A 27,995-nucleotide genomic window follows, 5' to 3' on the forward strand; every position below is an offset into this window, starting at 1 on the left:
GGCTGACAGGTGGCTCGCAGCGATGGCATGGTTATCAAACATTAGATACTCCTGTATCATGTATCGAGAGCAACAAATCATCCGAAGCCCTGCTAAAAGTAGCCATTTTCTAGCGTCAAACTGGCAAACTGCGCAGCCTTATGGCACTTGGCTTCGTCCAAAGCATCGGCTTGCCCAGTGACTGCCAAGGAGGTCCGTCTACGACCAGGGTTCCCCGAGGCCGTGAGGTGGCATTGAGGTTATCCACCACTGTATGATCTCCCACTGACAATACCACCAAAGGCGCCCAGCGAGGTGGTAATCGAGGTCTTGTAAGCTCGGTCAACAACCAATGGTAGCATCACCACGCCCATCTACTCTGGTAGCGATGTCGTGCGTTCTCGGGGCCCGAAGCCTCAAGGGGTTTCCATGTGTGACTGATTCTGCAGAGAAGGGGTCGGCAAGACTAGGCTACGCATTGAATACAGCCCTGCTGACAGCGTCGATGACTGCGTTGACCGTTACAGACCACGTTGGCCGTTTACGCCATCCGCGCCTGCAGATGGGCGATGCCGAAGTGTCTTAAACTTTACTGCACTGTGGTAGACGAGCCTGGGGAACTCGGGCCTCACATGAACCCTTGCTGTAGTCGCGTCCTTTGAAAAGCAAAGATTGGCAACGTCGCAAGCCCCCGCTTCGGTGGTCTGGGAAACAAGTCCACTTCCAGATCGTGGATCTAATCTTGGAAGTTCGAGACTGCTGCTCCGTACCAGCACGCGTGGGCCATTACCCAATAGAGCCGCTCGACGCAGGCTGAATCGTCCCATGCGACATGCAGACAAGAACTGATGGGTGACAGCCCGTGTCGAGGCTGCACCCGTACACTACCTCCGACCTGCATCGTTGCATCCGCAGCTGGGCGAAAAGAGGCAGACAAAACCCCCTGGGTACCTTTCTGCTCCGCGACCTGTCAGCTCCGACCGGGGTTGCGGCCCACTCGGCGCATTGGCTTGCATGATCGGGGATGGGTTCCGAAAGACGTTAGCCACTCCCGGGGCCGTGTCGTGTTGCAGGGATGCCCGAAATGGCCTACGGCTGCAATTGCTTTTCCCTCAGCGTGCCTGAACGGCCGCGTCGAGTGCATGGTTTGAACCCGCTGAGAACCGACGAGTCGTGGGTTCTCAGGGACCATGGGTGTTGGGTTTGTCGAATCGAACGGGTCTGTGGTCGAGGAAAAACTGCCGAGATCAACCACGATGCTTGCATCAACGGATTCACGCACGTTGCGGCTCTTGCGCCGCAGCCAGACAGATGAGAAAGTCATTCTGACAGGTCAAAGTTCGGCGTTGCGGCCACATGTTAGAGATTCGTCCCAACCATTGATCACAATGCCGAAAGGGAGGTGTACTAACGCCCACGATTCGCTGGTCCCGAGCTACTGGGAGCTGGCCCCTTACAGAAGCTGTCGAATCCAGCGACTTGCATACTATTCCCAAACTGCGTCATGCGGTCAAACTGCAAGCTACATGTTCAATACCCCGGTTTTGTCGTTCTTGGCTTCGTTCACTGGACACGTTGAGCATCAGGAGACTCTTGCATGCATTTTCTTTATCTTTTCCTGAAATTCATTGCAGGTACTAGGCGGCGTTGACGGAAATAACTGCATTTTGTCGGTACCGCCCTTGCGGGTCGATAGGGTGCTGATACCATACATCTATGGCGCTTCTAGAAGAAAAGTAAACTTTGGCTGAACTTCGGAACTACATCGACACAAAGCCACTCGAGTCTCAGATTCTCTCGATGGAAAATGCGTTCCATCAGGATGGTCGGAGTCCGTCAGCAGGCGAGCATCGCCTGTGACCCAACAAAATATCAAGACCCGTGTTGTCCACTTATCATCCCCTCACATGAATTAATGCCTAGGTGGATTTTCCCGAGGTCGACTCGAAGTCGTTACATTGGGCTTGGGGCTTGGGGCTTGGTCATTAATAGAAAGGCCATTATGTCACTATAATGCCGTCCCCGACTTAGTCGGACCGCTACTGCGCTATGGTAGACCAACACCCACGCTTAGTTCCGGAAGAGGCATGCTGTGTTCAGGACGACCGACTGGTTATGCGTTTCTAGAATGTTTCCCTTCACTGAGAAGTATGTTTGTTCCACGACTAACATAGTGCCCCAGATCGTCACTGATCTTGTCTGTGTTTGAAACTAGTCAGCTTCGTAGCCTGGCGTCTTGGCGCGCAGGCCATCATTTTTTTCACTTTTGTATCAGGTATAGTCGTTTCACTACGTGATAGTTCGGGGACTAGGTTGGAGATCCAAACTAAGCACCACCGCGTGCGCTAAACCCTCGAAATAGACTTCGCATCTGGCAACGATGAGCAATGCGACTTCGCACTAGAATCGGCACTTACAAACTTCTCGGCCCAGAGCGACCAGTCGTACGTAGGACTGAACGGAAAACTGAGCTCCGCTCCATCAGGGGGGCCTTTGCTGTGTGTTTGTTCCAGCTCTGGAGTTTCAGCTGGTAATCACTCTAGCGATAGGGTATTCAAAGTGACGTATCCTGAGGTTACGAGGCCTGCGAGGCATCGGATGGATCCGAAACCACGATGGGCTTGTTACGGATCTTCATCGATGGAAGCAGCAAATTCCCTAGCTACGTAGCACCCCGAGCAGAGAACCGAACGTGGTGGGCATGGGTAGTGCCGCGCTACCGGGGGCTTGGGCCGTTAGAGATACCACGTCAGTCACCGAGCTTAGTGTTGAGAGTCAAAGAGTCACGAGAACTCAAGTCGAGCGTCGCTCCAACCGCCAATAGCTGCAGATCTTACGACGCCTGCTCCATACCTGCCGGCCCATCTTAGAGCACCCTCCTGTTGATAGGTCTCAGCAAGCCACAAGTGGTTGTGCTGCCACAACTGAAACCGTCGCGGGCACCCGCTGCGTGGTACATGGCTTCAAATTCTGGTACCGACACTGAAGTTGCAGAGCTAAACCGAGTGCACGGCATTTCCGGTATCACCTAACTATCAACCAAGTAGCAAGTAGCTTACAAGCAGAAACGACAGACGCACCCACAGTCGTGCGGGATTCGCTTATGTGGGGAATGGAGGGTAGCTAGTCTTGAACGTAACGCAGGGAAGCTATTTTCTTTAGCGACCTGAGGCGCTGTTGTACGATGTCTGATAACTACCGATGTCTCTGTCAATCAGAATCTCGCCGGTTGGCAGTCTACTGTGTCAAAGTGCCCATTGCCCCAAGCCATCGCCGCTTTCCTTCGGGGCGGTCGCGCGTGGTCCACTTCATCTCACACTAGCCGGCCCTTGCGGCAGGCAGGTGGTTCTGTAGTCAGGTACCAAGGCGCCAAAATCTGACGACAGTGCCGAGCCTGAGATTAGATTATTATGACTAGTGAGATGACGACGAACTTTGGCGCCAACGGCTTGGTGTTGTAGCAGGTCTATGAGGGGCAGAAAGTGGGATGTTGGCAACTAACACAGCGCGGTTTCTACGCGTTAAACGACCGCGGCGGAAATGAGCATCGCCAATACTCCGCATAGCTTCATATGCAGCGATTTCGTGCCGCAACGACAGCGAATTGGATCTGACGCAATCCCGAACCATAAGCCTTCCCGAATGTCAGCTTATGTACATGACATGGTCATTTAGGGAATGCGGCTTGGCGTGATCGTGGCCCAAGCGCGCCGACGCATGAAATACGGGGCCATAGAATACTGCAAGGGCTGGAGTAGCCAATCGCCTATATGATGGAAACCGTAAAGAAATCCAGCCGTGGTTTACGACGATGGTCCGGCGTAAGCTCCATATTATATATCACCTGTTGGTGGCTCAAGACCTATGATCCATGATCCATGATCCAAGATGCTGTAAAAGAAAAGACCACTTTTAAACGGTCGTAGGATTCTGGTTCCGCGGCCATTGCGGGAGCATCCTTAAGCTCTGAGTGGTGAAGAACTCGTGACAGACGGACCAGTGAGAATTCGAGGGCTGTGCTTCGAAAGCTGACAGGCTACCGAAATCTGCTGCCGCTCCACGCCTCCACTACCAACATGTCCATTGAACCCTTCTAATTGGCCGGGGAAACTTCGTCTTCTTTGCAGCTTACTGGACGCCTCCCGAGTGTCTTAGATCGGATCTGTGTTAGTGAGAAGCCGTTGCTGCACTGTAGCGGTGCAGAACGTGCTGACTGAAGATGACATGAACAGGCGCAGCCAAGCAGCGATTGTGTAGTCCCGCCGGGCTGAATACCAATAAGTAACCTGTTTGCGAGCCTTCTTAATTACACTTTGCACTGGGATGCGCACCTCTCGCGCAACTAGTCTTCATTCAGCCACCTCTACACTCTGGTACTGCAAAGAGGCGGGCCTTGACTAGACCGTAGCCTATATTGTTCCTCTAGTATATACAGCATGGGCCTGGCAGGGCTGAGACACACAGCGTAAACTTTTGTCTGCCATTGGTCAAAATAGCCGGCCGACATCTGTTGTTCTTTTTAAGTCTTCCTTTCCTACCAGACTTCGAGGTCTTCTGGTCACAGTTTTAGCCGCACCAAGTTTCCGGGAAAGCCTGATGGGCTGCTTTTCTCTCATTGTTGGTATTGCTGAACTGCGACAGGTATCGGAACTCCCGAGTACGGTGAATCAAGTAAGTGCCTGGATCATCAATAATTGTCTGGGGCGCAGGGCCGCCTGTAACTCGAAGAACACCAGATCACGACTGACAAACACAGGTCCAGTCAAGTGATGGCAGAGGAGCCGCTTGTCAGGTGGAGTGGACTTAGCAGCGTGGCACCGTTGTCACAGCTCAAGCACGACGGAGAGCCCGCACAGGCACAACCTTAGGTCTGGAGTCCGTCCACCGTGTAGACTAGCTGAAACCCATCCCTTCAGCTCGAGCCTGCTGTTCGCTATCGTACAGACTTGGGACTTCGAGTACTGCCGAAATGTGAAGGCGGCCGATTTCAGGTACGCGATACGATCAGCCGTCGGTAGCACAAATGTGACCTTGTGGCGGACAGGGCCCGAAGAGAAGTGTGTATGTAGGTAGGTACCTTGGTACGGGCATTGTGCCGCCTAGGACTTCGTGTTGCATCAGCGACTCAGATTCCTGTTCTGTATGGTTATTGCAAGCGCGGCCTAGTTAGACACTTTCACTTGCAAATATAGCCCAAAAGTTACACCTGCGATGGTCAGGGGGTTTCTCTATAGATGTTGGTTATACGCCATCTCCCACCCCCAAGTAGCGAACCAAGTCAATTAATCCTTCGATTGATTCGAAGGACTCGAAACGGGGAGACAGCGGTACCCAGTGTCCACGCCGTATACGCTGACATCTATGATCTGACATCGGCGGAAGCGTCAGCCACCGCGATCCGGCTCATCAATGTCCCCAGATTACTTGCAGGTGTCGATCTCTGAATCCGCAGGCCCAACAGGCACACCCGTAGCCTCATCGAATCATACGTGGATCTGGATTTACTCCATACGGCATCGGTCAACAATATCGATTCGAGTCGCCAAAGCTTATCGCGGGAATATAACCCTGGCGCTCCATCCAGTCCTCCACTTCTGCCCGTCGCGATGATCAATCGCCCGAAGTAGACGGGTGCCAATACCTGTGAGGTGTGCATCCCATCGCACCGTTGCATCGGCAAGTGTCTGGTCGCAAGTCGGATGCTGAACGTGGAGCCGCCCATGTCGTTCTATTCCCCAAAGCAGACCAGCGTCGCCCTCCAGCCCGGCACCAGAGGGGCAGGCTTGGCACGCCTGGAACGACTTCGCGCAGTCTTCTAGCCCCCATTCGGTCGGGCGCCCTGGCTGCCTGTGTGCACTCCTCGCTCAGGGGACTGCTCGGCCTGGCAGGGGCATCCCTAGCGGCCGACCCAGTTGTCTGACCCTTGCCCCAAATGAATGCAAGACCACACCCCTTCCAGACTGCCTGCTGCGTGTGCTATTCTCGCGGAAGCCACCGGGCCCCAGGTGCCCCATGTTGCCCATCTCCTGCCAGAGCTGTCATCATGCCCAGCTGGAGGGGTCAGAGCACTCTGTCCGCATCTTGCGCAACCCGTCGGAGAACCTGACGGTCTCACTCTCTCTCTAGGTAACTTAGTTGCTGCCTTTAGTTCGCTCCACACCAAACCCAGCCGTGCCCCGTTTCTCGTACGTACACTTGGAACTTGCCCGCGCGCTCGCGGTGCCGTGCTGTGCTGCCATGGGCGCTGCCCGTCCTTCGCTCCGTTCCCCAGGTCGCATGCATGCGCCGCTCGCATTGACGAATGGCGGCCCTCCATGGAGCCAGACCAAGGCCAAGCCGAGGACCCAAGAAATAATGCGCGAATCCCGGTTGCGATACCCTCCACGGCAGGCTTGGCCACACGAACCCTCTCGCAGGTCATGCACTGAGGACTGGCCGGCGTTGGGACCTGCCCTGGCCTGGCTCCCCACCATTCACAGTCCCCGGCCAGGACGCGAGCGATGTGCCTCCTCCGCTCCCCCCTGTATGCACCCCAGCAGACACGCTCCAGGGGGGTCCAGAGGCCCGCTCATCTTACCTGGACGGCCCATGAGCAGTCCCTCATTAGGTCCCTGCGCGGGCTAGCGGTCCACTAGATCAACAAGAGCAAGAGGGAAAATGTCTGCTGCCATCCTTGTCGGCCTGCGTCTTGTCGAGTGGCCACCACAATCGGCCGGTCCATCCCCAGATATTGGGAGCCCTTTATTACGTGCCCACCCACCCTCCATCTCGCAAGAGATCAGTCGTACACTTTCTTTTTGGTGATTTGGCTCCGTTCTTTCATTCATGCTCTGGTGCCTCGTGTATGAGAAGTGCCTCATCAGCATAGGGTCCAGAAGCCATGAATAGCTGCTAGCTGACACTCCTTGCAACGGTCACCCCCACGGCAGTGTCATAGCTTTCTCGGTCTACCACCCGTGCCCGATACCATCCCGACTTTCCTGGATCTCGCTTATTGGTGAAACTCTTTGAAAGAGAATATCGTAAACCCGGGAGGAAAAATACGATCTGCTGGACATTTTTCAAGCCGTATCAACGCCCACGAAACGTTTCGGCAGCCCAAGGAGGCGACCATCCTATCCGTTCATTCCATCCAGCCGCGCCCAGTATATATCGACCTGCTCGTGGCGCCCCGCAACCGCCCAGTCTAGTCAGACCTCCCAAGCAGTTCTCATATAGCACACTCAACATGGCGAACACAAGCACGACGCTACGGGGCAATTGCCCTCTGCCTTTCTACCAAGAAGACCGCTTTGGCGATGGTGGATGTAAGTAACACGACGAGCCTGGGCCGCATGGCGCCAGAGACTAACCGTAAGGCAGATACCACTGGTCGACTATGCAAGTCGCTTGGGCAAATGCGATGTTGCCTGCCATGCCCCATGACCGATTGGGCATACCCAGACAATTTCAGCCAACTCACCTCCATAGCCAGCTGGATCAACGTTGTGGGCATGATTTGCTGTCTTTTCCTACTAATATCGTGGATCGTCCTGCCCGTGGAAAAGACCCATCGACACTATTTGAGTATCTGCTTGACGGTTGCGGTTGTTCTAATGAATGTAAGTTATATCGCTGGCAAAGATGGAGAATCACTTTCTGATGGCTCTCAGCTCGGTTTCATCATCCCGTTGGCTGGGAAACCTGACCAATGTTACGATGAGATCACCCCCAATGGAATGGCTTCCAGTCCTATATGCGCCGCCTCTGGATCATTCCTTCTTCTTGGTGGATGGGGAGGTGTCATGTGGATCTTTTTGAGAGCACTGTCTTTGCATCTCCAGATCTGCTGGCAAATGGTTGTTGGCCGCAGTTTCATGTGGCTGTCGCAAGCGCTTGGATGGGGTATTCCTGTCATTGGGCTAACCGTCCTCCTCATCTTCAGTGGTGTGTCGTTCCGATTTGGGCAGACATGTCACATCAATCACCAGAACAGCTTGGCCGACTTCTGGATTCCGCTCTTGGTGTTTGCTGGCCTGACGGTCATTATCCAGTTTGCAACGTTCGGCTACTGCATTAAAGTCTACCTCGCATCCTTGGCCGACAGCACTGCCTCAACCGAGAACTCGGGCCTGCCTGCGTACTCCAGCAGCATACGAACAATGACGCCTCGTCAAGCTTACCGGAGAGTTCGCCGTGTGATACAGCTCCAGTGGCGTGGAATCGTCATTGTGCTGATTATTATCTGCGATGTCATCTTCTTCGCCGTTACTTTCGTCTTCTTGGACAACACGCTCGAGACCGTCAAGAATGACCCCAACAACGCGAAAGCCCAGGCTTGGATTATTTGCCTTTATGGCGCACGTGGCGACAAGAACAAGTGCCTGAAAGAGGCCAGCGCCATCACTGTCAGTTTACCAACAGTAATTGCGATGCTTATTTTACTTGCAGTAAGTCCTATTCTCGAAGAGGGGCGAGGTGAGGGCGTACTAACTCAGCTGAAGATGAATGGCATCTGGCTCCTTATCCTCCTTGGACGTTGGTCCATGGTCGACGGCTGGAAGGAGTACTTGCTCGGATTCGGCGGCAACCGCACCAAGAAGGAATTCGTGTCGGTAGACGCACGTTTGGACTTGAAGAAGGACCCCAGATCTTATGAAATGTTGTCTCGCGACTCCGGAAAAGCGGAATCCATACTAACGCCGATTAGCGCAACCAAATCCCCCGTCAGCCCACGCAGTGGTCGTCAGACTCCCGATTACTTCGGACCAGCCGCCACGCGCTACCAGCCGCATTCGCGATCCTTTTCTTCACCTCGGCCGCCTCAGTCTCAACAAGTAACGTGGGAGACACAGCCAGCATTTACGCCACCGCCGCAGACCTTCACCCCTCAGCCGCAATCTCGCCGTATGGCAGATGGCTCAGACTATGAAGACATGAACCCGTTGGGCATGAACAGGATATGAAGAAAAAGGCAATGGGACGGGGAAAGCCCGATGAATGCACTACAATTAATATCAAGACTTATGCACCCACGTGCAACAGTATTCCGTGTGTCATTCCTGCACTGGTTCACCGGGCTAGTCAGCGTGCACTTTTGTACAGGATCGCGATCAGCATGGTCACTCCTTTCTATTAAAGGATTTCTTTCTAGGGGTCAGCGCGGCGTATTGGATAAAATGAGCACCTTGGAGGATACACTTTTTTTTTTAAACACAGTCGAATGAAGGCATGCTGTCGCTACCCAGCTTGTACGAAAGACGTCGGCCATTGGGATGAAGCCATGGCCTGAAAATATCACTACCCCAGTATATATTGCAGTATATTATGAGACATGGCTAAATAAGATACCACATACTCGCTATGGAGAGGCTGTCACTTTCTTGGTAATTGAGAGCTGCGTCCGTCCGTGTAGGTCAAGATGAATGATGACCCAGGGCAGATCTCTGCCGACTCTTACAGCTCATTGGCCCCCATCCGGGCTCCTCTCTCTCAGAAATATGACGATTAGATTGGTTCCAACGATTATGGCTACTTGGGTACCGTGAGACAAGAGATGCGAAGTGAGCGTATGACCGGGCTCCGGCTTATAGGCACGGTGGCTTTTAGGAGCGGTGCACTAGACTTGGTGTTAGTGTAAGCTAGCAGTATAGTTATAAGCAAAATTATTGGGACTATGCGTGGTACTATGCGTGGCTCTATGCTCTTTCCTAAGTCCATTGGCCACTGGGTAGAAGGCTGGTATGGCATCTCTTCTCCCTAGGTGAACGAGCTCAAGCCTGCTTTTGAAACGCCACAAGCTAGACTAATATATAACCCCGTGGTTACTATCAAACTGGTCGAGCTGCTCCTACTTTTAATTGAGCCCACTTGTAGGGGCCTCTTTTGACTGCTATCGGGCTGGCTGCCGGCTGGGAAGAACAACTGAGGTTGTGGTCTTGCAACCAGTGAGCTGACGCCACCTCGGATGCTCCCGCGCCTGATACATGTAACCAACCACTACCATGTGCGGCTCTTGTAGGTGTCATTTTCTGGTTTTACTAGAACATTACATGGATCACAAAGATTCCGTCCATCAGGTTTGGGAGGGGTTAACCAGGCCAGGACTTGAAGTGCCCTTTACAGAGCAAGTTAAGCTCTTAGGGGGAACTAGGGCGAGCATGCCTCGGACCTATAGTAAACCCTGTCAGAACACCGCGGCGCTCGGCCCCCACACCCCACATGCTCCAATCCTATGGGGGGAAGAAGCTATGGTAAGCTCAACGTCACCAATGGGCCCTTCAGCTGGTTCCGGCGACACGGATCGGCGTCGCAAACCTCGTCATCATCATCAACTCCGTATCGTTCCCCCCAAGGCAGACTTCGGAGGCGACGATGGGTTGCGTTTGTCTGCCAGCTGCAATTCGCATATCGCATTAACGCATCCTTTACAACCCGCTACTTTCATAGCTCGTGGCATCGCCGTTGACCGGCCGCCATGTTGATCTTCCTCAGCGTGCTACTGATGGGCGGCTACTTCCACTACCTGTGGAAGGCCGAGGCCGCCCTCGGGACGCCCTGGGTCCCGGACCCGGGCGCGCAGCTCTTTGCGCAGCGCTCGCTGCCACCCCCGGCCGAGGAGGCCAGCATTGCGAGTTATGCGCTGCCGCTGTCGACCAAGGGCCGCGACATCGTCGACACCCATGGCCGCCGCTTCAAGCTGTCCTCCGTCAACTGGTACGGCGCTAGCGATGAGCTCTTCATCCCCGGCGGGCTCGATGTCCAGCATCGGTCCGTCATCGCCCAGTCCATCCGCATGCTCGGCTTCAACAGCGTGCGCCTGCCCTACGCCGACGAGATGGTCATGCTCAACCCCCATATACTGCCCCACCTGCTGACGGCCAACCCGGACCTCGTCGGCATGCGCGCCCTCGACATCTTCGAGGCCTGCGTCACGGCATTGACCGACGCCGGCATCGCCGTCATCGTTAACAACCACATCACGACGGCGACGTGGTGCTGCGGCGCGGACCCGTGCGACGCCGGCTGGGCGAACGACCACCTGGGCCCCTTGTGCAGGGTCTCGCAGAGCGAGGAAGACTGGATCCAGCATTGGGAGACCATCATGGAGCGGTTTGTGGACAACCCGCGGGTCATCGGCGCCGACCTGAGGAACGAGGTGCGCGGCGTCTGGGGCACCATGCCGTGGGATCGCTGGGCGACGGCGGCGGAGAAGGCTGGGAACCGGCTCCTCAAGATGAAGAGAGATTGGCTCATCATCGTCGGCGGGACCGAGTCGGGCAACGACCTGACAGGCGCGGCCCAGCGGCCCGTCAAGCTCGACGTGGACAACCGCCTCGTCTACTCGGCGCACGTCTACGCCTGGTCCGGCTGGGGCAGCTCCGAGGGCCGCTACTCGAAGCGCAGCTACGCCTCCTTCATCCGCGCCATGCGCAGCAACTGGGCCTACCTGGTCGAGGGCAACGTGGCCCCCGTGTGGGTGGGCGAGTTCGGCGCGCCGCATCACCCGAGCAACGGGGACGCCAACTACTGGGGCAACCTGCTACGCTTCCTTAAGGCTATCGATGCCGACTTTGGGTACTGGGCCATCAACCCGCGGAAGCCCAAGGACAACGCCCCCGAGTCGTACTCGTTGGTCGAGGACAACTGGATCACCCCCATCTTGGATTACAGGATGAGGGATATGACGGAGCTCATCGCCGGAGACGGGAGGGAAGACATAGGAGATCTATAACGGCATTTTGGGTATACACTAAAAGACGCGAATGGCTACTAGTCTGTTGGAGAGATCATTGGACATGATTGGGCATTCTTGTATACACTGGCTCGGAGGAGCATGGTTTAGACGCATTACCATCACTGATACCTGGTCATCGGCGTTCTGGTTTTGGAACAAACATGAAGAAGCAAATACGAGTTGCCTGTGGCAGTGAGAGCGTCAATCTTCAAACGACATATAGCAATTAGTTCCAAATGATGCATTTGCCCCCTGCCTATCATAGACTCTTTGTGAAACGGAGACTCAGTACACGGATCGAGAGCTGTTTTCTCTTCACCGGCTTCTATCTTTTGCTCGGTTCAGGTTGAACGCGGCACTGATGAGGGCGAGGTGGCTGAATGCCTGCGGCGTGTTGCCAAGCTGCTCGCCCGAGCGGGCGATCTCCTCGGAGAACATGTTCAGGTGGTTCGAGAAGCTCAACATGTTCTCGAAGAGATTGATGGCCCGCACAAGGTACTTGGGCTCGTAAATGCTGGCACGCGTGAGGGCCTCGACCAGCCAGAAGGTGCACATGCTGAAAGCGCCTTCGCGCCCGCCGACACCTGTTCTCGGGAGTTAAATGAATGTCGCTCGGTCGACCGTGAATGTGAGGGATTGTGCAAAGGATTACTTACCGTCTTCGGAGAGCGTGGTGTCGTAACGATAGACTAGACCAGTGCTGGTCAGACCCCCCTTCTCAGGGGATAGCAGGATGCGGTCCATCGTCCTGAGGAACCTCGGGTCGTTGGGCGCTATAAAGAAGACGAGCGGGGCGATGAGTATAGACGAGTCGAGCATGGTGTTGTTCTCGTAGCTTTGTATGAAGCAGCCTATCTCCGTGTTGTACCCTTTTTCCATCACCTCCTCGTAGAGGGAGTCTCGGGCTTCCATCCACTTGGCTCGGTTAGGGCAGGGTAAGCATCGTTTGTCTGCAAGCCGAAGGCCGCGGTCGAATGCTACCCACAGCATGACCTTCGAGTATACGAAGTGCTGCTTGTTGTTGCGAACCTCCCAGATTGACATATCGGGCTCTGTACACAAAGTTTAGTGACTGTTTGAGTGACAAACTGGGAGTTACGTCACTCACTGTCAAGAAGGGTCAGAACATAATCTAGATAGTGTCAGTAATGCGTCTGATAGATGAGACTCAGGGCAGACATACCAAGCATCTTCCGCACGGAAACCCAAGTTTCCCAACAGATTGGCTTCCCGTACTTATTGTAGAGGTATATGGCGTCCATCAACTCTCCGTAGATATCGAACTGCTGATGGAATGCGGCACCATTGCCGATTCGAACAGGCTTGCTGCCCTTGTAGCCGTCCAGGTGGTCGAGTTCTATCTCTGGTATGTCGGTCTCTCCCCGGATGGTGAACATGATAGGAAGTCCACCTTCCTTGGTGGTGGATTTCTGGAACCGGTCGCTAATGAACGCCATGTAAGCATCCGCCTCCTCGGTGAACCCCATTCGGAGCAGGATGTAGATGGTAAAGCTACTATCCCGAACCCAGCTGAAGCGGTAGTCCCAATTTCTAGATGGCTAAGATCAGCATGGTCCTTGGAAGCTCTCATCACCGTGACGAACATACCTGACACCACCCACATCTTCGGGTATGGAGAAAGTTGGAGCCGCTACGATTGCTCCCGTCGGCTCGAAGGTGAGCATTTTCAAAATCATGAGACTTCGAGCCACTACCTCCCGCCAAGCCCCTCGGTACTGACTCTTCGCAAGCCAATTAAACCAAAACATCTGTGTATCATTCTGATGGAGGTCAAGCATAGGGGTGGTCACGTTCTTCGAGACGTGGCGTTCGATATCAGCGCGAAGGACGAAAGACACGGCCTGACCCCCAGACAGGACGATTTTTGCCGTCACACCGTCCCCTAGCATACCATCTCTCTTCTCCTTCCTGAAGACGACCGAGGGACCGTCCTCCGACTCGTCTTGGCCCCCGTCGATTGCGACATCGAGCTGCAATTTTTCATTTTTGCTGTGGAAAGTTACTGTCTTACTTGTGGTACTCTGTGACTCAACAACCGACTGGAGCAGTGTGGTTTTGTGAGGCTCCTTTGCGTATCCAAAAGCCGGGAAAACATCAACATCTGTCTTTTGTTAGCTTGTTGACCTTCCACGGGCTTGTCCCAGGTGATGGTTCATTTCGTACTCAGCTCCAGTTGACCACGAATACACTCCATCCGCCTCACCAGCCATTGCTTTAGCTCCCCTTGCACGACCCTGGTCTCTCTGTACGCATTGTGTTTGTACCCTGGAGAGAGTATGCTTGTGGTCTTGGGTCGTGGAAAGAAATCAACTAGATCCACTACTCCGTCTTCGTGGATGTACCGTGTCTGAAGTATGGCAGATGACGGTAGATACTGCTGCTTTGTCGTGCATGAAGACACATTTGTGGGGGCAATGCTGAAATACCCTCCCTTGTCCTTATCTAGCAAGCGACAGAATACGGAAGGCGAATCAAAGTCAGGCCTATTGTCTCTAATTAGCACCAAATTTTTCACCTGATAGTCATCTGAGATGGGGCGAGTGGCATTCTGAGCAGGTGATACGAGATCTCATTTGAAACGGGTTTGGAGGCCACAGCAGGACCAACCAGATCAATCCGGGCAAACACCATGGCCAAGAGTGACCGTCAAAGTCCAGTTGGATATGTGTATAGAATAAGATGGGTTTCAGTTCAGAAAATTGGGCTGAAGGCTTCCATGAGATGACATTGGAAGCTCATCATCAAATATGAAGGCTTCCATGAGATGACATTGGAAGCTCATCATCAAATATGAAGGCTCAGGAGACTTTGGGCCAACTTTGACCTTGTCTGAGGGTGTGCTGACACATGGTTCGGGGCTCTTGTCTTCCGAACAGAATCAAGACATACCAGCACATGAAGTCTACCCAATGTCCATCAGCAAGTGAAACCACAGCAGAAGGGACATTTTATAGGATTCTCACCAACGCTACCGTCCATACTGACGAGAGCGCACGTGCGCATGTTCCCGATCATCCCGTAATTCTCGATGGGCAAGTACCCCGAGACATCTCGTTTCGAGACGTTCAACGTATCGCAGGTAGAGCCCGACATTGTTGCCTGAATGAATCAACGTTTATCGTTGACGAACATGTGCGTGGTATTGGTAAGTCCTTCAAGAATTTGGAGGTTGGAGGTCGTCTGACACGATGTGGCTTGAGGAGGCTCGCTAGACTGATTCCCAACTAAAGCATTAGACTTTTAACTTCACGATGCCCAGTCCTTGGGTGTACTGAGTAAGCAAAGGTCACTTGAGTGAATAAGTTGTGAACTACGGGTACCAATAACAAACTCATTACCCTATGAAGATATGGAAGGGACAAAAGTGTATTTTGACGTCCAACGGAAGTTAACCTAGGTAGGTTGAGCTGTGGTAATTTGGTCCTTTGGAAGACAACTCAATAGCTGCGTAGTGGACTTCTGGGACTTGCACTGGGCTGACCGTGGATCATGATTTGACATCATAGAGACGTCGAGGAGCCAAGGTAAAATACGTGTGAACTTGTTACGCTAAACCCCCACAATTGACTAAATAATGGCGAGCTTTCCAGGGCTGGCGGAGAGCTCATACTCGAAATCCAACAGCCTCAATTGATCACGTAACTTACAACCACGAAGCAGGGTGCCCAAGGCTATCCTATGAATGCTGTTCATAGCCTCACATGAGCACCTTTCCTATATGTACACCGCTACTCTCAGCCAGATTTATGGGGTCGGGTGCGTGAATGCTGGGTAACACGACGTGATGACATGCTTAAGCCGGCATCCTTCCTGCGGGAGGTTCGGGCTGGCATGAGATCACTTCAGAGCCTACCTAGGTAAGGTATGCCGGGTGGTAACAGGCGGGTCTGCGGCGAGGCTCATCCAAGATCTCACGCACGCTGCCGTTATGATGGGCACTGGCTGGTCTGATGCTGCGGCGAGTCGCCCGAACCAAAAATAGCATACATGGAGTTCTACGGATTGTTGGCGTATTAGTGGCTGAAAGTTTGAGCTTTGCGGGTGCGACAGGACCCTTCTGCAGGAATACGCGGGGGCCAATAGGTTTCCGTTCAGACCAACCCAGCACTTGATGGAACTCAAGCAGTCACATTATGATGATGATAGCTTGTTTCTCACCACCTCAGGAATGGAAGCAATCCAGTAAAATGTAGACAGACGTAGACAGCACGACCAGGCTGCGTAGCCCAGGTATGCACGCGTGCCACATCGAGCTCCTGAAGTCGACTGGTTGCGTAGGTACAACACAGAAATGTCGAGGATTCGTCTAGCGGTACGCGGCCTATTGGGAACGACCTGGACCCCCATCTTTGGACCCTTGTGGCGATCATTCCAATTGGCAAAGATGGCTGCAGCGGAGCCTGCCTTTCATACGCCATTCAGAGTTCAGGATACGGTACTTGTCACTTGCTCAAGAACTCCATTTCGGCATTGTAAGGAGTATCACCAGAGAGCGCCAAGGGTAAGGTCGATGGATATCTTTAGTGATCGGAGGAATTTCCAAAATCGCGAGGATTCCAGGTTGGATGGATTACTCGCAGGCTGCAGTACCCGTTGCCGATCGCTAAGGTAGCGTCGAGCCACTGCGGGGACGAGCAAGCTGCGCTGAGGAAATATCAAGCCAGTCTCTGACAGAGTTCACGATGAAAAGCACTAAGCTGTGACATAGTACGATGATACGTACAAGCACGCTGATAGGCGCCGGCCTGGAGACACAGTAGGAGACCACGGGGGGCCATGGATACTTACAGCATAAGCATAACCTTGGAAGTAACTTATCGCGAGCACGTAGCGGGCAGCAATGCCAAAAGACACCTAGGTAGCCCAACAAGTTTCAACAAGGTAGACGCAGCTAGGCTTTGCCAATCACGTTGATGCGCAACCCTCCGTTTCCGCGGGCCGCTGGGCTGGCTGGATGTACATCGTAGTCGTCGCCATGGTTCCAACAAGAGAGCTGACCGGACTTTCGACCAAGTGCTCCGCCTCAATACACTCCCTGTCGCTGAATGCGATAGTCTTACCCTGCTGAATCTGCCGCGTCACACGTCCAACCATTCGCTTTGTCGCCTCCTCCCTATTGATCCCCCCCAACCAACCGAGACTGAGCCTCGACTAAAAAGAACAAAAGCCTTCCGTGCGGTCTCGCCTCAGACAATTTGTCCCTTGGCAACATCGAGCGGCTGCGGACAGTCCCGTCCGCGCAGTATACGAAATATCCGAGAACGCGAACACCATGGCGCTTCTGCCTCCCACGACGTCCTGACCGTAGTTCCTGGGCCTCCTCGCATCCTGCGTACCGGTGTCGCTTCTCGTCTCTGCGTGGCCCGGTCATCTTGACAATAGCGCCCTTGGGACTGCTATCGATACCGGTGGTAGACACCAATTCTTAGGAGATGGCAATCGGATCGCAGGCCTCGCCGGCCTTTGAAAGACTGCCCGAAGAGATTATACAGCAGTACGTAATATCCTGCACCGACTCTGGGCGCCGGAGCTAATAATATCACCACCGCAGGATACTTCAACTGACCGATCCGAACTCATTTGCCTCTCTGATCCTGCTGAACCCGAAGTGGAGGCGCGTCTCCCAGCAGGCCCATCTCTACGCGCATCACCTCTCGCGATGCCCCTCGTATTCCGCAACACACAGTGGCCTGTCGCCGGCCTCCGTCAAAGATGAAGACCTGCCGAGGCTCCGTCGTCTTTTCTCACGGGAGATCAAGCGAAACCTCTTTGAGGTCTACCTGCGGCCGCATGCGACGACTATCAAACTGGTGTCCAACTCGATCAGCTCCTCCTGTGCGCCTGGTGGCGAAGGAATGCAGTTCAGTCCCTCGCCCAGGGGCCATCATATACTCGCGTACAACTCATCCCGCATCTATGTTCTAGATGTTCGGGGCTCGGAGTTGGAGGTGAAGCGAGAGCTGAAGATACTGCGTCGTCCGGTCTCGACCTGCATTGTAGACGATGGTACTCTACTAGCTGTTTTGTCGACTGACATGCAGGTCGATCTATACGACCTCCGGGAGCATCCACCGAAGCGAACCCAGTCCTTGATCCTAGACCACACACCTCGGACTATCGCTCTCTCACCATGTGGAAGCGTCCTGGCCGCAGCATATGAGGGCGGCATCGAAGTTTCCTCGCTCAGTAACGGGGCTCTGCCCACGGACAGGAGGGCTGTCAAGTGCGATGGAGTTGACCACCTCGCCTTCTCGTTTGATGGAACGCAGCTACTGGGAACTACGACTGTTGCCCACCAGCCAAACACCGTTATCCTCACCGCACCCTACTACGACCCTGGGGCCCAAATGGGGGATGACAGCATCAGCGCGCTTTGGACTACGTCTATCCTGTTCCCAAATACCAGCCGCGACTGTAGCCACGCCGTCCTCATCCAAGAATCTAGCTCCCAGGAAGCTAGCTGGACATTCACATACGATCGAAGCTTTGAGACTTTCCGTGCTGTTCGTATTGATGACCTTCGCAATGGTACAACATATTTCACTGGGCCCCTACCCCATTCAGCATCTCAAACGACCTTGCTCCCCTGTACGCTACCTGCCGCAACCTACTGTGGCGAGCTCGTTTCTGCTGGGTTCGAAGGAAAAGACATATGGCTATATGGGGTGCCCGAGGATCTGGAGGCTGTTTCGGAAACTCCAGCTGCACCTGACTTGGCCTCTCCTGATTTGAGCCGGCGGAACAGTGCAGCGCAGTCACTGCGGGCGCAATCTTCTCGAACGCAGGAGAGTTCCGGCGGCAGAGTCCCGCAGTGGCAGATACTTTGCGACAGGAACCGGAATACCTTTGTCAGGGGCCACAGGATAACGGAATTGCCTGGTGTGAATACTGTCAAATGGGTCGCTGGACATGGGGGCCACTCTTATCAAGAACGTCTCATCGTTGCTGCCCGAGGTGTCCAACCGCCGAAACCAATTACTGAGCAAGATGGAATTGATTTCGTCGACGGTGGTAGAGTTACTATGTTGGACTTTGACTTCGGTTTCACGAACGGAAAGACTACAGAAATCACGATAGAGGTGGGGACCAAGGAACCCGAGGCGCTGGAGGAGGAACACCGAGATATGGCTACCGAGGTCGCCATCGTGAGGCGGCGAACCGTGGCACAACGTGGCGGACGACAAGGAGGTGTTATGCGAGCTGTGACATTGTCTTCGCGGCAAGCAGAGTCATTACTGAACAGACCACCAGTCCCCAGTGTTCCCCTGGACAATGATGAGGATCCCCTACTTCCTCGTCGTATGACAGGACCACGGACACAAGAGCGGAGGTCTGCAGCTCAAGACGAACCAGAAGAGGCTTCCTTGGAAGATGTGCAGGAGGCGCTGGATGCACCGTATGCGCATGCCAGCCCGCGTTCAGGCCCAACTTTACGTCGTGCCGCAACCGCGGCTGCTGTCAACCGACGCCTTCATCCATCAGCCGCTTCTGGTGGGCGAATTGAGTACAGGCGGGCAGACGGTAGAGCCGAGCATCCTCACGAAAGTGACGCCGATAACTGGGTTCCTCCGCCTCCACCATATGCCAAAGAAGATCCTGGCGACATGCCTGCTTTTCTCCGCCACGTTTCTATTGCGGGTGCGGACTCGACAAACCAAGGTGGAAGGCCGTTGGCGTCTGCGCAAGCAATTCACCCACCACCCTCGGCGCCTCCTCAGATGTCACTCCATCCGCCCACTCGTATGGCACCACAGCCGCCGACCAGTGTTCAGACCCGTCCAGAGTTGCCCCGGATTCAAACATCGCCCGTTCGAGACAGACAGTCCCGTGCATCGTGGCAACCCGTAATACACAAGAAGAATGGGAGTGGCTCAACCGTTTCTGTCGGTTCGCATCCCGGTGAATTGCAGCGGCCATCGTCAAGTCCAACCCCCCATCAGCCCGCACAGCCAGCGAGCGGTCGCCTTCACGATGAGGAGGATCTCTATGATGTGTCCCCCATCGAGCCTCCATCTGAAGGGGCACAATTGCCATTGCACGTACATAATTCTAATCTCAATGGCGAGCGTCGTGTGCACACCAGCCCCCATGCGCCATCCTCAGGAACGCTTTCGTCCGGTTCCGAATTCACGCCCGCCTCATCGACACATTCCGCTGCTGTCCCCTCGTCAGGTCGTAACAATGTAATGTGGAGTGAACGGCAACCTGGTGCAAGCCCACAAGTTGGACGGCTGCCAAATGCTCAAACGTGGCCACGGACTCAGTCCGGTTCATCATCAGCGGCCATTCCAATGGGCTACCCCTATTCGGCACCGGTGATTGATGAAAGTAATGCCGAAGCGGTGGCCGCAGCATTACCTCCAGCACCGACCCCAGATCAGCTGGCAAGCTTGCACAAGCGTCGGGATTCAGGTGCACCCAGGCGAGCCTCTGGGATGTTTCAAATTTCCCGCGTACCTGTTGGCCGCGACTCGCAGGATCGGGGCCGGCCTCCGTCGGTGAGGAACAGTCAAGTCATTGACTTCGCGTCCACGTCCTCCGGGCCGGAGCAACCACTGATCATCAGCACTCCGACAGGAGTTTCTGGGGCATTTGACCCTCCGGATCACGCCACCTCGCAGAGGAATCCCTCGGAGCCGATCCTGCATGCGCCTGTCCCCCGCCATCCTCAACCACAGAGCAGCTCAGGCCATACAAGGCCGACAGTGGAGCGCCTCGAGACCATCTACAGCGTTACCAGTCCCGGCGACGGGAGCCTCAATGAGCACCAGAACTATTTCCACAACGCCCAAGGACATCCCGTACACATCCCACCTCCACCGCCCTCCGCCCCGTTGACCGTATCGTCGCTCCGGCACCACACGAGTCTGACGAGGCGCCAAAGCCGTGCCAGGCGAAGCGCGGCCAAGAATGTCCAAGACGCCAAGAGCCGCGGGTGGACAGGCAGGCGCAAGAAGAAGGCCAAGAACGCCGATGCCATGAGCAGCACATGGACCGACGTTACCTGGGCCTCCAGAGCACCGAAAGACGGTTCCTCCAAAGAGAGAAAGTGTGTTGTCATGTAATCGTTGGTTCGCGCGAGCTAGCTCGCATCTCCACTTGTGTCTTTCATCTCCAGACCGACTTACACGCGAATATATCGGCAAGACAGCACGAAAGACGAAACATCACTATACGATAAAGTACAGATATGCACGGGGTGGGATGCGGCCCCTGAAATGTCGGATGGAGGGGCCTCTTACCGGTCCCATATCTTGGACCACAGCACGAGATAATTTGTCTGCATGAACCGGGCTGGCGTTCCCCTCTTCTCTGGAAACGAAGGAGACGGGTGGGTTTTTCTTTTGTCATTCTCATATCTCCAGAAAAATATCTGCATGCATACACTCGCTCGAATAGCATCGGTCCGCATCGTTCGGCATAGGTGGAGGTGAGCCGGGGCAGACCCGAGTCTGGTTTGTTCTTTTGTTACTGTTGGTTGGATTTGGGCCTGGGTCAGTGAGAGACGTAGAGGGAGCCGAGTCGAGAAACGGAAATTAGTGATACCATATCTGTCTGATGATGAATACAAGGTTACTAGATTGATGATGACTCCTTGGGCTGCTCCTTTCTCGGTGCACGTTTGTCACTCACTGGGCAAGCTTGACAGATGCAGAGCAGTTTGGTTCACACGATATAGACACTGGGACGACTTACGGCAAGGCCAAGGGCCCATGCCTCGAGCCTGTGTCGTCCGAATTCTGGTGTGATATTCCGGCAAAGATCCTCTACACAAGACACATGATTGATCTATGGAGAGAAAATGGAGAATCCCAAGGCTCCTGTACAAAGGGGGTATCGTGCCTGAAAGTCCGTTGCCGCGCGACGCTATGCCATGCCGAAAAAAAAAGAGCAAAATCAAAGTATTCCAGGCCCCCACGCTCACACGCCCAGCTCACAGAGCAGCCAACGCTTTGGTGACGCGTCGGTTTACCTATATTCCTGGAGCCGCTGAGCTTCGCGTACATGCCTATGTCCCTTCCTAACCGATATTTTCCTCCTGCACCATACGCCGTTGCCATGCATTACCATGCTATGCAAGGATGTCCTCGTCGATGGACACCGCTGAGCCCGTGTTCTCCGCCACACAAGTTTGTCTGATGACACTTCGTAGCCAAGTGGTTACTCGTTGACGCTGTTGGTGATGGAGCCCCGCTCAGAGCTCCATCATCTCAACGTCGCCATCGTCAAGCGAACTCAGACCGGAGCTGGGAGGTCGCGAGTCCAGGTCAGGTGAAGGTGGACGCTGATTCCGCTCATGCATCATCTTGGCCCATTCGGCAGCGCTTGCGTATGGTCCACCCTCCACTACCACCTCGCCGTGATCGGTACTTTTGCCCAGAACCGTGCCAGCGTACTTCGAGTCCTGGTCATTCTTGCTATGCTTCAGTTTGAGCACTGCGTGGGGCGGCGTGTCAGCATTCTACCGCGGAAGCGCGAAGGGAATGGTTGCCTAGTGTCAACTTACAGCTCAGGTAATCCCGGGGAGGCTTCTCGACCTTCATGCCGTCCGTGGGCTCTAGAGTCTGGGCAAGCTGCTGGAAAGCCTCGGCCACACGGTTGATCTTCTCGGCCTTGGGTCCATCGAACCATTGCCTGAAGGCCTCGATGCCCTTGAGTTCTGAGTCAAGCTCGCCCTCGTCCTTCTCGAGGGAGTCTATGCGCTCGAACGCACCAACGAACTCCATGGCCTGGCGCACATCGGTGACAGAAGGGTCTGGAGTCCATGGGTGGTTGTGTTCAGCATTCAGCCGCGTCTGCTCTCCCATCTTGACCATGTACTGGGCAGCAAGCTCGGTCAAGAAATCGACGACGCCGGGTTGGCTGCTGTAGAAGCCTTGAGCGCGCAAGACTTGCATGATGACGGGCCGAAAGACGGCATGGTAGTATTTTGACATTGTCAAAGGGGTGCTCGACTGCTCCATCGTAACGATCTGATGTGAGAGAGAGGGTCGAAGGTATCAGCGGGTGGCTTGCTATGCAAGTACGTTGGCTTGGCGAGGCCGTCTACGAAGATGGAGGCAGGACGGGTCGTCTTCAGCAGAGGCGCCGTACTGAACTCTCCAGGATTAGCACGCGGGCGCGCGATACAGAGGGGCACACAGCGGGGGTTATTTACGTGACACAGGTTCTTCCACGGACAGAGGCGCAAGAGTCTCGTGTTTCAGCGACGCCGCGGTCTGGGAGATCCCGGGGGACAGTCTGTCCTAGGCCAGCGGGCAGAGACTGTGGACCCTCGTCTACGAGTATCGAGGGCGGCTTGAGGATGCCTGGTGGAGTAGGTGAAGGGCTCCCACTTCACGACTGGGGATAGCAGGCTGGACTTGGTGTCTCGCGGTGCGCACGAAGGGGTGACGGATGCGGAGCTCTCGGGACAGGTCGAAGCCGTGGTGACGATGGCGAGGTCGCGAAGGTTGAGATCTGGTGTCTGATGGTCGCAGGAGAGACGGCGCCGATTCTGGGAGGTGGTGTGAGTGATGGCGGCTCGACTGCGTTGGGACTGCGGGCGAGTAGGTGAAGGATGGTGGGCGGACGGGGACGGAGGGTGAAGCTCGAAATCACAGATGATTCGGGCGGCAGCTCACCAGCGCTGAAGTCCTGCAGCTCCCCCAATCCGGAGCTAGCAGCTAATAGTGGGTGCACAGGCCCCTGAAGCGGTCCCTTGCTTGCCGCCTGTGGCCCTGAGCTTGGCCGTCCAGCCCCGCGCTAGAACCTGCGTCTAGTGGTGCGCTGGTGCGCTGGTACCCGCGCAGGGCCCCCTGTAATACCCCGCGATCCGAACGCGTCTGGCGCCTGCCAGCCTGCGCGAGGGTTTCCACGGCTAGCGGGTTACAGCGGGTCGCCATTGAATGGGACTGCTAGAGCTTCGCCGACTTTCACTGGACGTCATCCGGTCCTGCTCCCTTCTCGTCGGCCTCTTGCCATCACGACACCGCCCATCTCGACGACATCGTCGCACAGTATTGCATCTTGCACTACTCTTCCCCATCCTCTTCGGCCTCTCCGGCGCTCCTGCCGGCGCTCCCCATCGTCAAAATGGCGCCGTCGGACTCGAAACCGGCTCTGAAGCTGGAGACCGGCCAGTTCAGCAGTCAAGAGATGCCTCCGCCTCCCACGACGACGACGGCAACGCCCTCCACCGAGAAGCCGCGCCCGATTCTCAAGCTCAGCACCTCGCGCCAGTCCTCCTTCAGCGCCGACACTGGCACACCCTCGGCCGAGAAGAAGATCAAGATCAAGGTCAACTCCAGCCAGCCCAACACGCCCGCACCTTCCGTGCCTACCATCACCAAGACCAAGGCCGGCCGAGCTTCCAAGCCCACCGAGAAGATCATCGAGGCCAAGAAGCGCTCCTACGAGAGCGACGACGACGACGAGAACGCCCCCATGATCAATCGCAAGGTCCACACCATCAAGATGAAGAACCCCCCGGCCGCCGGCAGCCGCAAGCCCTTCCTCTTGCCCACACCAACCGGCAAGGTCTTCCTCAAGCCCAAGGGAGAGAAGATCCCGCACGTGCCGGGTGAGGCCTACGACTCCGAGGCCAGCGATAGGGAGACGGACCTGGTGCGCGAAAGCGCTGTCATCCTGAGGACCCTGCCCGGTCCTGCCACCGAATACTTGAACAAGGCTTTGGAGGAGGGCAGGATCGGCCAGCCCAAACCCCCGAACGGCAACGGTGCCGACCTTTCAGTCGAGTGGCTCGATGCCAAAGACCGCCGAGCCATGGTGACCGTCGACGGACGGCATTACGCCGCCGTGCTTGTCGATCTGCCTACCATCATCGAGGCCATGAAGACGTGGGATCGCAAGAACTTTTTGAAGAACATGGACATCACCCAGATGTTGCTCTGCTTCGCCGAGGTCAAGAACGAGCAGGATGCCCGGTATATTGCGCTCCCTCCCATGGTGCAAAACTCGGAGTACAAATGGCCCCACGGCTTGACCCCTCCCATGCACGACGCCGTCAACCGACGATTCAGGAAGCAGCCGTCGGAAAAGCAACTGGTCAGCGCAGCTGCCCAGGTCAAGAGACTGCTCGCTGAAGACGCGCTTGCCATTGAGCCTCCTACCTACGAATTCATCCAGGATGAGGAAGATGGCTTCTACGAATCCGGCGAGGAAGACGCGGAGGGAGAGGAAGAACTAGATGACTACTTCGGCAACCAAGCAGCGGGTCAGCCTGTCGATGAAGAAGTGGACGACATGGACATTGACCTCGAAGCCGAGCTGGAGGCCGAGTTTGCAGGCGGCGACTTCGAAACCGAGATGATGGAGGGCGAGACGCCCGGTACACAGCTGGAAGCTCAGACGCCCATGACACTTGAGGCTGCCACGCCGGCTGCTGCCGGGGGCGACATCAGCGAAGAAGACGAAGAAGAGGAAGAAGAGATCTCAGACGAGGATGAGGATGACGATGATGACGACGAACTCGACGAAGATGAGGCAGCCAGGCAAGCCCAGGCGAGAGAGATGAAGAAGGAGCTATTTGGCATTCGGAAGAAGGTGGCCGACCTGGAACAGCAGCATGCGTCTGCCACCAATGCTATCATGCGCAATCGCCTGCAGCTCAACATTCAAAACCTCAAGAAGGAGATTGAATTACGCAAGGCTCAGCTTAATATCACGGACGACGAGTAGTAGCCGCTCTTTCGCTGGAGCCATGCAAAATAAAGGATGACGCTCAAGACGAGACTTGACGGACTTGGTAGCTCGTCGCTCGGTTCTCTTTGACAGATCAGCGAAGGGAAGAATCCGCGGCATCGAGGCGTTTGGGATTTTCTGGCGCTGGTAGTGATTCGATATGGACGGCAATCTGTGCTAGCAGAACTCTGAAGCAGGAATGATATTCGAGCACCAACACATTTGCATGATACCCGGTGGCTCTCATAGACATAGCAAGGGAGCTCATAAATAAAAGTCCACTATCCACTGACCCAGCACATGCCCAGGACCAGGTGATAGGAGAGCGGTGGTATCTCTCAACCAGTATATACCGAGAATCAATGTTCCCGAGCCATTCGGTTCTGAGCGGCTCTCTTGCGCTGGACCCTCCTTTGCATGTGCAATGTCCTGCTTGATACGGCACTGGTCGTGTTCTGTTGTCTATGTGTACAAATTGTTTACAGGCTCTATGATATAATACACGCCACAAGCCCTTTACCACGGACGGCCTGGCCATGTCATGGCAGAGGCAGAATGCCAGCTGCTGATAGTGAACTCCGCGTTCGCCTGCCTTCCCACGGGTTCTCGCACCTGAAGGGGTGCCTCCCTCCGACGAGGAAAACTTCCATCTTCCATCCCGTAGGAAAGGTAGATAAAAAGAAACCGTCCACAGGTATGCACGCACGGCACATGCGACAACAACAGCAACAACCCCATCTGTCCTGTCCCGCCCTGCTCCGATGTGATCTTGCTCCCCTCGCTCTCTTTACATGCTCTTGAGGTAGTTGCTCTCCTTGATCTTGGCCCGGCGCTCCTTGCGCATGGCCCGGCGCAGCTCCTCGCGGGCCTCGGCGGCCGCGCGCGCGCCCTCGGGCGTGCCCTCGTCGTTGCCCGGCAGGTTGATCGACTGCTGCTGCAGCGGGATCTTGGGCGCCAGCGCCTCGAGGTTGCCCTCGGCCAGCAGCCGCGCCTCGAGCGCGCGCTGCCGCTTGGCCGCCAGCCGGCGCTGCTTCTTGGATTTCGCTGTAGGAAAGGGCATGTTAGCATGGGGGCTCCCGGGTAGAGGGAGGGAAAGCAGACGAGGTTCAGAAGGGTGCGTTGGAAGGGGGGCACGTGGCGAGGGTGAATGTGGTGGAAGGGTATGAGGGATGGGGAAGAGACGTACAGAACTCGGCCTCGGCGTCGTCGTTGGCGCCCTCGTCGGTCTTCTTCACCGTCACGTCCAGACAGCTCCACAGCCACGTCGGGTATGCGTCGTCGGCCAGCGCCACGGGGTCCGTCTTGTTCTTGAAGTAGTTGAGTCCCGTCAGGATGGTGCCCTCGGGACACGACGACAGCACGGGCTTGGCCTCGGCCGCGGCGCTGTCCCCGAGCGGCGTGCTGAGCGCGGGTGCTGCGTCTGACGGCTCGGCTGGCGTGGCTGCTGGTGCTGCCGCAGCGTTGCGCACTCGGAGGGTCGTGGACAGCGGACGGAGGAAGGGCGTCGACACCGCGGCGGGTGTCCTTTGGGCCAGGGACTGGGCGAGTGGCCGGGCCAGCACCGAGGCGCGCGACAGGCAGCTTCGGCAGATCATGGTGCGTCTGTGTTCCGGGTGGTTGGCGCTGTTTCGGCCTGGGGGGAGAGCTGGGAGAGAGCTTTGGGCCGGGGGCTGTGATGCGGAAGTCTGGTGTTGCTGCTAGCTCCCTGGAAATTTTATACGGCGGGCCGGAGCGACCCCCTGGCGCAGAAAGCGGCCGGCCGGGACGGGTCATGGAACATGACCACGACGCAAGCCACCGACAAGAACGGTGTTTGACGAGCACAATTGCGGATGTGGACTGAATTGGGTTTATAAAAAGACACGGTCAATGATCCCTCTTGATTCTCTATGTACAAGGGCTATGCATCTTGATATCCCGGCTCTCACGTAGTTCTACACATGCAACACTCGGCATGCCATAAACCCTCTCCAGACCTGGCGTAGGCCATTGCATCAATCTTTAAAGATGCATCCGGCCGTCTGGGATCCCTTCTCCCAGCAATTGAACACTTCGGATCCGTAGCGATGGGTTTATTTCTTCTCCGCAGCCTTTGGTGCTGCCAGTTGCGTCGAGTCGAGGTAGTTCTGTTGCTCAAAGAGGTATCCCCGGACGCGGTTCTTCTCCAGCAGCTGAAGGTACTTTTCTGCAGAGAAAGTTAGAAAATGTTCGGAGTTGATCTTAGAGGCCGCCATAGGGGACCCAGAGACTCGACCCTCATCGGCCGTCCTCAGAGCGCCCACGGGGGGGCAGACGTCATGGGGCTTGACTGACCTCTTAAGTGGCCGCACTTCTCCAGGTGGTTGACGCCCTCCTTGTAGTAGCATTTGCTGAGCTCCTCGCGCACCAGGCGGCCCATCATGACCTGCACCCACTGCTCGCGGACGACGGCGTCCTGCGCGGCCTTGAGGGCCTTGTTGTCGTCGTAGTCGACGCCGTCAAAGGTGGGCGCGACCTTGGGCTTCTTGGCCAGGAAAGCCTCGGACTCGGGGGTGGGCATGTTGGGCGGGTTGGCGGGCTGAGGGGAGACCTGAAGAGGAGGCTGGTCCGATCAATT

General features: G+C 55.6%; 8 protein-coding genes across 8 annotated transcripts; 4 read left to right on the forward strand and 4 right to left on the reverse strand.

Moving 5' to 3' along the window:
• Nucleotides 1–7,207: 7,207 nt before the first annotated feature.
• Nucleotides 7,208–8,924, forward strand: JN550_010287 (uncharacterized protein; the record flags this gene model as incomplete). The annotated part of the gene is made up of 3 exons (XM_049308525.1): nucleotides 7,208–7,286; nucleotides 7,342–7,580; nucleotides 7,632–8,924. The coding sequence occupies 3 exons, from the start codon at nucleotides 7,208–7,210 to the stop codon at nucleotides 8,922–8,924; spliced, it is 1,611 nt and encodes a 536-aa protein (XP_049167716.1).
• A 1,511-nt stretch (nucleotides 8,925–10,435) lies between these two features.
• On the forward strand, nucleotides 10,436–11,692 carry JN550_010288 (uncharacterized protein; the record flags this gene model as incomplete). Its single annotated transcript, XM_049308526.1, has 1 exon — nucleotides 10,436–11,692. One exon carries the CDS (start codon nucleotides 10,436–10,438, stop codon nucleotides 11,690–11,692), a length of 1,257 nt encoding a protein of 418 aa, XP_049167717.1.
• Nucleotides 11,693–12,010: 318 nt separating this feature from the next.
• On the reverse strand, nucleotides 12,011–13,926 carry JN550_010289 (uncharacterized protein; the record flags this gene model as incomplete). The annotated part of the gene is made up of 6 exons (XM_049308527.1): nucleotides 12,011–12,279; nucleotides 12,352–12,747; nucleotides 12,804–12,827; nucleotides 12,879–13,246; nucleotides 13,304–13,817; nucleotides 13,920–13,926. 6 exons carry the CDS (start codon nucleotides 13,924–13,926, stop codon nucleotides 12,011–12,013), a joined length of 1,578 nt encoding a protein of 525 aa, XP_049167718.1.
• A 3,222-nt stretch (nucleotides 13,927–17,148) lies between these two features.
• Nucleotides 17,149–20,781, forward strand: JN550_010290 (uncharacterized protein; the record flags this gene model as incomplete). The annotated part of the gene is made up of 2 exons (XM_049308528.1): nucleotides 17,149–17,210; nucleotides 17,268–20,781. The coding sequence occupies 2 exons, from the start codon at nucleotides 17,149–17,151 to the stop codon at nucleotides 20,779–20,781; spliced, it is 3,576 nt and encodes a 1,191-aa protein (XP_049167719.1).
• Nucleotides 20,782–21,911: 1,130 nt separating this feature from the next.
• On the reverse strand, nucleotides 21,912–22,680 carry JN550_010291 (uncharacterized protein; the record flags this gene model as incomplete). The annotated part of the gene is made up of 2 exons (XM_049308529.1): nucleotides 21,912–22,153; nucleotides 22,224–22,680. The coding sequence occupies 2 exons, from the start codon at nucleotides 22,678–22,680 to the stop codon at nucleotides 21,912–21,914; spliced, it is 699 nt and encodes a 232-aa protein (XP_049167720.1).
• Nucleotides 22,681–23,791: 1,111 nt separating this feature from the next.
• Nucleotides 23,792–25,396, forward strand: JN550_010292 (uncharacterized protein; the record flags this gene model as incomplete). Its single annotated transcript, XM_049308530.1, has 1 exon — nucleotides 23,792–25,396. The coding sequence occupies one exon, from the start codon at nucleotides 23,792–23,794 to the stop codon at nucleotides 25,394–25,396; it is 1,605 nt and encodes a 534-aa protein (XP_049167721.1).
• Nucleotides 25,397–26,186: 790 nt separating this feature from the next.
• On the reverse strand, nucleotides 26,187–26,994 carry JN550_010293 (uncharacterized protein; the record flags this gene model as incomplete). The annotated part of the gene is made up of 2 exons (XM_049308531.1): nucleotides 26,187–26,443; nucleotides 26,586–26,994. 2 exons carry the CDS (start codon nucleotides 26,992–26,994, stop codon nucleotides 26,187–26,189), a joined length of 666 nt encoding a protein of 221 aa, XP_049167722.1.
• Nucleotides 26,995–27,471: 477 nt separating this feature from the next.
• On the reverse strand, nucleotides 27,472–27,938 carry JN550_010294 (uncharacterized protein; the record flags this gene model as incomplete). Its single annotated transcript, XM_049308532.1, has 2 exons — nucleotides 27,472–27,584; nucleotides 27,713–27,938. 2 exons carry the CDS (start codon nucleotides 27,936–27,938, stop codon nucleotides 27,472–27,474), a joined length of 339 nt encoding a protein of 112 aa, XP_049167723.1.
• Between the last annotated feature and the right edge of the window lie 57 nt (nucleotides 27,939–27,995).

This window comes from Neoarthrinium moseri (genome assembly GCF_022829205.1).
Source record: "Neoarthrinium moseri strain CBS 164.80 chromosome Unknown scaffold52_Wmoseri_CBS_16480, whole genome shotgun sequence".
In the NCBI taxonomy this organism is placed as follows: Eukaryota; Fungi; Ascomycota; class Sordariomycetes; order Amphisphaeriales; family Apiosporaceae; genus Neoarthrinium; species Neoarthrinium moseri.